At 43.6% G+C, this 9563-nt stretch overlaps 1 protein-coding gene across 1 annotated transcript; it reads right to left on the bottom strand.

Annotated features, from left to right (window-relative positions):
* Window positions 1-4027: 4027 nt before the first annotated feature.
* Window positions 4028-8206, bottom strand: LOC136424267 (toll-like receptor 13). The gene has a single exon (XM_066412804.1). The coding sequence runs from the start codon at window positions 8177-8179 to the stop codon at window positions 4913-4915; it is 3267 nt and encodes a 1088-aa protein (XP_066268901.1). The 5' UTR covers window positions 8180-8206; the 3' UTR covers window positions 4028-4912.
* Between the last annotated feature and the right edge of the window lie 1357 nt (window positions 8207-9563).

Genomic DNA, 9563 nt, shown 5'->3' with positions numbered 1-9563 from the left:
GAACCTGTAGAAAATATAGACATCTGGGAATCAGCCAGGAAGGGAAGCATTATGGTGAAATTATGCGCTTGCACGTTGCGGATATTTGTGGATATCATCTGTTCCGGTTGACGACATGTGACCACCTTTGGTTAGTGGTGTGTACCTAAACCTGTGTCCAGGTTCAGGTTCGGATTCAGATCCAGGGAGTTAGGTTCAGGTCCGTACTTATAACTCCGGACCAGTACCTGAACCCATGTGCTGAAATATATTTTCCTGTTCCAAAAATTGGCATATATCTTACATGTAATTTGAAAACTATGTTTGTGACATTATATACAGTCAGTAGTAAACACAAAATTTCAATTATAAACCCCAAAACAGCAAACTTTTCATATTTTTTCATTGCATATTTCACGATCTAAGGAAGGTTTATGATGGCTTAAGACAAAATAGGAGTATGACTATATATAAGCGATAGATTTTTTTGTTTCAAGTCCGGACTTGTTTCCAGACGTTTAGGTTTTTTAGACTTGAACCTAAACCATCCGGATCGGGTCCGGGGTCTAGGTACGCATCTCTACCTTTGGTCATTCATTCATAGACATATGCCATAGTCAGATGCTGTGCACAATATGTACATATCCGACACAAACATATAGCCTGACTTTTGAACCATTTCCTGACAACAGGTTCGCCGTGTTTCCGCCAACCAGACTAAATCTCTTCGTCACAGCTGAACGAATGACTAGTTTTGTGGGGTTTGTTTATTTTATTTTTTGTTTGACTGATTTTATTGAATGAACTCTCTTTGCAGCTCATAAGGGCTGAATTGCGGAATTCAGTATATCATTCCCCATAAACAGTAAAATACAACAAATCATATCTCACTGTACAACATAAAACATAACATTTCCGTTACACTTTGTCGTTCAAGTGTTTGACAGTGTACAGCAGTGGACTGTCATCATGCCGCTTAGTACGTGCTGGTATAAGGTCAAATTTACTTGTTTGTCTAGTTTCCCTCTTTTTCACTTCGCCTCTTCGGTTTGGCAGCCAGTGATGGTAAAGGGTTAAGTTGGACAGGTACAACTCCAGACGAAGAAAGTTCGTTGAGATCCTTCTGTAGCTGGGATGTTTAGGTCGTCGACGAAGGCCCAGATGGGAGACTGTATACTGTCAGTTGTTTCGCTGTTTGTGTGGGCAATGAACACGATAAGACCAAGTGCAGTGCCCTGCATCAGTCCATGAGTTGTTTTCACCCCAGATCTACATCGAGTCCTTTTCTTTCTCAGTCTTCTGATACCTTTCCTTTGGAATCTACTTAGAGGTCTCCGAGTTTATCTTAAGTCACGAGGAAACCAAGAAGGCCCAACTCCCGATACTTATTTCCGCATCACCGTCTAATCTGGCGGCAAAACATGAACCTTAACTTCTTACTTTATAACACTTACCACATTGTTTTACTATCATACTGCAAACATGACTGTGTTGTTGGGAGCGGTTCTTGCATGTCGGTAAGAAGAAGTGATCTATCCATTAGCTATACTATAAACATGACCGGGTCGTCACAGTGAGCAGAAGTGAGCTATCCAGGTGCTAACCCTGTTATGCGAACTTCGATCTCAGGGGGATTCAATTTCAGACCGTACAATAGGACTGTTGTGCAGAAAGCCAAGAATGCCCAGGGAGCAGGCATGCGACGACTTAGTCAGCGCATCTTATCTCAGGTATGTTTGGGCATGAAAAGTCACCAGTGTTACTAGTAAACCTTGAACCTTGAACGAACCTTGAACCTTGACTTCTAAACAGTACGAGTCAAAACACTTTTCAAGACACAAAAGTTTGCACCTCGAAGTAATGGATGAAGAAAATATTTAGCTAGAAAAATCATCGTATGAACGCTTGGCTTGTATACGAGTAACAACCCGGTTTCTATTAAGGTGTTTCTTTGGACTGTTGAACTAGAACACTCTCTCTCTGAAAAGCAAAAGCTGATTCTACAGGGATACTTTGAGGTGCCTCCGAGATGTCTCCGATTTTGTCTCTCTAAGTCTAATATCAGAGGAGGCTCACAGATAGCTGCCGTAGTTCGTATACTTATTTCTCTGTCACCAGTCAATCCGGGGGCCCATGCCAGGTGCCAACGCTGCTGTGCGAACCTCGCTCTCATGACATCAGAAGGGGATACGATTTCAGACCGTACAATGGGTCGTGTTGAGCAGACAGTCAAGAATGCCCAGGGCGCAGGGAAGCAACGCCTTAGTCAGCGGAACTTAGCTTTGGGAACGGGGGTGTGATTTGGCGTGAAAGGTCATCTTTGTTTGTAGTAAACATAAAGGCCAGAGTCAAAACTCTCTTGAGTTAATTTCCACATTCTCTACCTTTCACACTGTGAACATGAGTGTTGTTATGGACCGTTTCTTGCAGAAGTAATCTAAATTATGTACCCAGTAGGAATTATGTTAGTAGATAATACACCAAGAAGGAAATGGTGGCGCTCTGAAAACCGACCTAAAGATAGATTTCTTTGTTCTGCATTGTAACCTGGTATTGATTACTGTTTATGTCGTTTCTGCAGTACTTTTGTGTTGGTGAACTCGGCCAAATCGAAGAATGCAGTGTGCGTTCAAAGTACGCCAGAAACCTGTCGATACTGACATTATGGAGAACTAAAAAGACCATAGAGTCCTGTGTCCTACGTATACCAAATTTCATGTTATCATAAAGTTACTTAGAGACACAAAAACCAAGAAATAGCCCTCTTTCTGAATCTATTTTTTTCGTCTGATATAATTTACGTACCTATACGCACTCGTGTAGTCTATTAGGAATTTTCCGCCGCACCAAGCATCAACAGGCACAAAATACACAATAAAAGATAGGTTAAAAGATCAGTTTCTTAGCAGAATACCCCAGGGCGACTCTCTGCAATGGTTAACTCTGTTCTGGGGCTGCTAGTCTATGCCACCACACTCTCCACCCCACCCCGCCCCGCCTCAACATAGGTATACAGACGGTACCGAACCCTGCAAATGAAGGCAATGAACATATCTAAAAAAGAGGAAGTTGTAAAACCCACCTTCTCAGCAAGATGTTTGTGAGAAGAGCTGAAGCGGTCTTGGCCGGGGGCGGCGCGGAAGGGACGGCTTCTCTCGTCCGGAACTCCCGTCGGTCTGCGGCCTGCACACAGGACTGGCACCTGAGCTTCTCGTGCCCGTTCTGTTTGAATGACGGATGTTGTTGACCGCGTACCGAGGAGCAGTCCAAGCGTTTCCTCGTCACGACACGCATGTGCAGGTGCCAGGTATGTCAAGGTGTGTGTCTTGAACTCTTGATAGGCTGGCTAACGCACACATGTATCTTCAAAACACTTCATTGTTTACAAAGAATGATTCAATCCGAAAAAGTGTTTCAACGGTTCCTATACTGTCGAGGCTTAGCAACGTTTCTACAAAGAATTCAATCAGAAAACATGACGTCTGTTTTAACGGTAGTTGTTCTACTGAATACCGTAAATCATTGAATGCTCAAGGTGGTTTTATTTTCCAGGTGACCTCTCTAACGCGACATTATGGTCTACTACTGTAGTGAACGACACAATTGTCTCGACTGTGAAACTTCAATTTCGCCCAAACCCCCTTTCCTGTCCTAACGCGACATTAATTCCCCGGAAAGATATATGAAATTACCGTACAACAGGTCACACTGATAGTAGGTGTGACGTCACTGGTGTGTGACGTGTAACTTTGAAGTTTGTTTTCTTACAGCAGAAACGAACTTCAGTCAGCCGAAAGACTCGCGAAAGACTAGATCGCTTCGTTTTGCAAAGTTATCTAGTATTGATGACTGTTTTACTCGTATAGAGTGTTTCTGTAATGTTTAGCACGACGGAATCGGAGTGTTGTCTAACCAACCTGCAGTACCGCTCCCGACCGCCACCCAAGAATTGGGGGGACGACCTCATTTACATATTTCCTTTTCAATTTTCACGTTCTGAAAGCCTACAACGGTTTCCCTCCTAATTTGAAACAGGAAGATAATAATGTAAGGCAGAAGCATTTGAAAATGTTTCTTTATCAATAGATAGTCAACATTATAAAGCAAGCATATTTCAAACTCATGCCTGAAGGTTATTTACAAATAAACACATGGTGGTGAATAAAAAAGTAATGAAATTCTAAAACATATCTACAGATAAAAGTTACTGATTAGGTGTCAACTAAAACTTAACTTAAACTGTACAGAGTAGTTTTCCCCACAAGACAACATTTTCTTGAGTAGTATCCACAGAACGTTACTACAAAACAGTAACAATCGACACAGTGATCTTGTTCTACGGTGGTCCCCATCTCCAAACCACTGGTCGTCTGGCTCTGTAATAAAATCCCATGCTGCTTGGCAAGGGACCATGTGATTATATCAACTAATAATGCTACCGGTCTCCGTTTGAAACACACAATAACATATCTGACAAAAAACTTCAATTGACAACACAGCAAACAACTTATTTGATGAAATCATAATATTAGTAGGCTAATAAGAAGTGAAACATAAACATTTATGTGCACAACAAGTCAAAATCTCAACAATAATAAACACTTTAGCGTCGATAGGACCTTAGAAATTGTAACATTCATAAACGTATCTTAGAAATTGTAGTATGACAACGAAAAAAAGATATAGAAAAATAAACCAAACTTGAGAAGCTATAACATCAAGGCCTACAATCATCACTTAACAGAGACGGGGGGCGCCATCAACTTTGTGCAACTTTTGATCCTCTGCTTATCGAGTTAGGCTGTCTATCCTCATAACTTGACGCAAATGAAGCTGGGGTTTGCTCATTCCTAGAGAAACAGTCGGAAAGTGAAGAAATTGCAGTTCAACTTTGCTTTACTTCAGAACAAATCATCAGAAGATCACATGGCGTCTACAGTGGTAGAAGAGGCATGTCATCCCCATCACCGAACCACTGGTCGTCTGGCTCTGGGAATAGGATTTCATCTTGCTGTTCCACAATGTTCCGCATGGGAGCATGCACCTGCACTTCCACAATGTTCCTTACCGGAGCCTGTTCTTGCTGTTCCGGAATGTTCCGTTCCGGATCTTGTATTTGCTCCCGAGGCTCTGGGTCCCGGGGTAGAGGATCGCCCAGGGCGTGTCGCAGCCGCTCCCAGAACAGCGGACGTTTCCGCACGTCGCCTGGCCACACCAAGTACGTGTCCCTCTTCATTACGGCGTTCAGATGGCGGAACCGTTTCAGCAGTCTGTCAGGAATCCTCTCCAGAAACACCAGGATGAGACGCCTCCCTCCCCCCTTCTCAAACATGTGGTACTGAGCCATCTGGAACTCGTACTCGCACCACTGACTCTTCAGGAAGTTCCTGGTGATGAGGCAGACGGTTCTCCGGCTGTTTTCCACGGCATCCGCGATATTTTCCACAATGGGAGCGCCGACGGCAAAGTCCCTTTCGTGTATGACCAGACTGTAGTCAGGTTCAAGATTCTCTATAGCTTCGTGTACAACCCACATGACGTCCCGGTTGTTGTAGGCAATAAAAGCATCGTGCGTGTATTTGAGCGGCTCTTGGTTTGCTACTTCTCCAATCTTCGGTCTCCTCCACTTGGCCAACTGCCACAGGTAGTACTGAACACGGGCGATGTGGTAGTTGACCAGGAAAATGGTCATCATGGCGACGAAGATACTCGAAGAGGCGAGCACAGAAGCCAGGAGGCGGTTGGGTCGGAATCCATGACTACAGACGGAGTCAAAGAACTTTCGTTCTGATGGATCCTTTCTATTGTTGGATTGTTGTTTCTGTGTCAACCCGTCTATCAAACGTCTTCTGTTCAGTTGCGCAGGACGAGAACATGTGTTGCGTCGGCCAAATTCAAGGTAGGGGTTGTATAAGTTCATCACCCTGTCGTATTTATGATTGGCCCACTCAACAAACCACATCAAGTTACAGTCACACAAAAATGGGTTGTCAGCAATGTCGATAGTCTCTAACCGGTTAACCACTTGACCCAGTGTTGTTTGATTTAACACAGATAACTTGTTGCTCCAAAGATTCAAGTTCCTCAGCTCGTGCAGATGGAGAAAGGCGTCTCCTAACACTGCTATCTTGTTGAATGCCAGGTTTAAGTGTGCAAGATTACCCAAACCTTTAAATGTTTTCTCTGTTATATACTGTATCGTGTTGTCACTGAGATCCAGGAATCTTAGCCGCGATAGTCCACGGAAGGCGGATTGGTTCACAGTGTGGATCTCGTTATGACTGAGATCCAAATGTTCCAGATGATGCAGCCCTGGGAACTGTCCTGTTTCAATACGCCGGATTTTGTTGTTTGAAAGAGTCAACGTTTTCAGGTTTCTCAATTTCGGTGCATGTGGAGAATTGGTCCAATTGAGCTGTATCCTTTCTATATGATTTTGATCAAATCTAAGTGTTTCTAAATTAGATTGCTCACATTCCATTCCGTGATAATCAATAGAGGCGATACGATTGTTAGAAAAGTCGAGATACCGTAAACTTGCAATGCAGAATACAGAGATATCAATGTTTCCTATATTGTTGTACTGCAGATGAAGCGAAGTAATATTCCAAGGTTTGCAATCTCCGTCAAATTTGGTGAATGCTTCATTACCCAAATCCAGATCATTCGCGCTTTTCACACCATGGACGTCAACTGATAAAGGATTGCAACTTGCACATGGTTTTAGATATGACATTGTGTTTTTGTTGTTCATAATATTGTAGCTAAGATCAAGATAGTCTAATGTCTCCGGAAGTTGAGCCTGGAAAGTTTCGAAGTAGTTATGGCTCAAATCAAGATTAGTAAGAGAGGTCAGTCCTTTGAACAGGCACGCTGGTATATGAGCAATTTCGTTACCTGTCAAGTTGAGATGCGTGAGTGAGGACAGTCCGCTGAAAGGTTGGTCATGTAAATTCGTCAAGGAGCCCGCCCCCGTCAAATCTAGCCTTTGTAAATGAGACAGGCCGGCAAATGCTTCATTTTGTATGAATTTAATGCCGCGTTTAATCATATCTATAGACAAAATTTTTAAGTATTTCAGATCTTTTATTCCCGCTAGAGCATCAGATGTTATTTCAATTTTCTCATAGGGAATTGACAACTTCTGAATCTGCGTGTGTCGGAGTTCAGGCAGAACGTCCATAATGTAGGAATGTTCAAAAGCGCGGATGTCTAACGTCTGTAGGTGTGTGAGTGACTTCAGGAGGCCGGGCTCTACACGTATTGTAGCACCAGAAGCGGATAAATGTTTTAGAGTAAGTATTAGCGGCTGGAACATTTGAACAGAAAGGCTGAGTGAATATTCATATTCATATGATGTTATTTCTACACTCTCTAATTTGGACAGGTTTCCGAATAAAGGTTCGAAGTAGTAGTCACTGGCTCTTGGTAAAAAATAGAGACTGATATTTTGAAGGTTGTACAGCGGCGCCCACAGCAGGCGTCGTTGTAAAAACCCACCTCCGCTTTGGACCCCTTTAATGGTGGTATTTTGATCCTCTTCTACAGCATCGCGGATCGCGAGTTCCACTATCCTCAGACTTTCCAAAGAAGTCAAAGAATCAAAAATGTGATCCGGGATACTGCTGATATTCACAGCGAGATCTAAATGCCTGAGTTTGGATAACCCCGCGAACACTCCCTCACTGACTGTCTCTGAGGCAGTCCACACGGCCAGATAGTTCAGGTTCCGCAGATCTTGGAAAAGTCCATTTGGAAGAGAATACATCGGCGGAGTTTCTTTTCCCCATCCACAAAAGCCTTGACCAGTATACAGGCTCCATCCGAATCCTCTTAAATCAAGGCGTTCTAAATTCTCCAACCCAGCGAACGTACCGACCTCGATGGTCTGTAAACTATTATCACACAGGTTTAAGGATTTCAGGTTTCTTAACCCACTAAACGAGCCGTTGTACACATAGGTTATGTTGTTATGATCGAGAATTAAGGTGGTGACAGATTTGGGGATGCCGCGCGGAACTTGGGTTAGACGCGCGCGAGTTTGTTCCACCATCGGATCCTCTCCTGCACACACCACAATTGTTGAGTTCCATGTCTGACACACGGGTGGGAGTAATTGTCCTCTAACCCGTCCATGTTGGGTGATGAACGCGGAAACCACAGCTAAGCAGACTGCGAGCAGAGCGGGTTTAGACTCCATGTCGATCTGTTCTGATGTATTCTTCTAGTTGTGAACCTTTGGAAAATAAGAACATCTGGTAATTAATATCTTTATGAGCCAGGAAGGGCTATTACAGTCAAATAATGCGGGCACGTTGCGGATATTTGCTGACTGTGCATGAATTCATATTCGAGGGGACTGCATTTACCGGTAGAAGGGAAAAGGAGGTTTGAAACCACCTGAAATTTGTGAATATATATAACCTTATCACTCTTGACTTCCTTTGTCCAGCCTTTCCGGATGACGACAAACCTTTGACGTGAAGAAAGTGCCTGCCACATGGGTAGAATCATAATATAGACTTTTATCCGCTGGCCAATGGTTGATAGATGGTTTTTGCGTGACGGGAAAGCAGAAGTGATCCATCAATGTGCTAATGCTGGTATGCGAATTTCAGACTAATATACGATGAACAATAGGACGTGTTGTGCGGAAACTAAATATCCAGACGGGTTAGTCTTGATCCCTGCGAATGACGGCAACGAAAGAAACTGTGAAACATACTGACTCTGAGACACACACACACAAACAAGAGGTGCCCTTTTCTGTCTCTGCCAATTACTCGCTTTTTTCGGCCGCACCAAGCATCAACAGGTACAAGATGCAGATGTAAACTAGAGTTCCACGACCTCATACCTTCGTCAAATGATTTTAACCTTTATGACTGACGTATAAGGAGCCCTTGCCAAACTGTTGTCTAAATGTAGCATTAATGCCGCACTACGCGCTCCTTAGCTGAGCACATTGGGCATTAATGCTGGATTTCCTCTGCTCTCTTTGGAACAGAGCATTAATGCCAGCATACACCCCTGTCCATTAATCATCATTCATCACCCAGTCTTCTTGGACTGAAGGGGAAGTGTAAACCCTTTCCCCTGGCTGGTGCCAGTGGGGGTGGTCACATCAAATTAACCCTCTGCCCCCTAACTACAGTCCACCTTTGTCAAAAACCCCAGTTGTTGCAGGGTGCTAATGTATAGGTCAAGCATGACTAAAGGCCGTGGCAGAAAGCACTAATGCTGGAAATATGCTAACTAATTGGTTCAAGCCTTGGTCCAAGGCATGGCTGCTAGGACATTGAGGGACTGGTATTTGGACAGCCATAATTACCATGAAATTACCATGGCAGTGTGCTCTAACCAAGCATTAGTGCTACATCTATCTACATCTATACTATACTCGGCAAGACCCCGCAAGGGGCATAACGCCAAGGGGACTGTGTCAGGGTCACGCCCAGCTGCAGCAGGTGGTGGTGGTGAATACGGAAAATCCGAAAAAATATGAATATAAATCGTGCAACAAACAATATATAAAAAAGTGCTATATACATGTGGCTACAGTGGGTTGTGTCCTGACTCATTCA

Source organism: Branchiostoma lanceolatum, chromosome 1 (assembly GCF_035083965.1).
Source record: "Branchiostoma lanceolatum isolate klBraLanc5 chromosome 1, klBraLanc5.hap2, whole genome shotgun sequence".
Classification (NCBI taxonomy): domain Eukaryota; kingdom Metazoa; phylum Chordata; class Leptocardii; order Amphioxiformes; family Branchiostomatidae; genus Branchiostoma; species Branchiostoma lanceolatum.
This window is presented reverse-complemented; position numbering and strand designations above follow the sequence as displayed.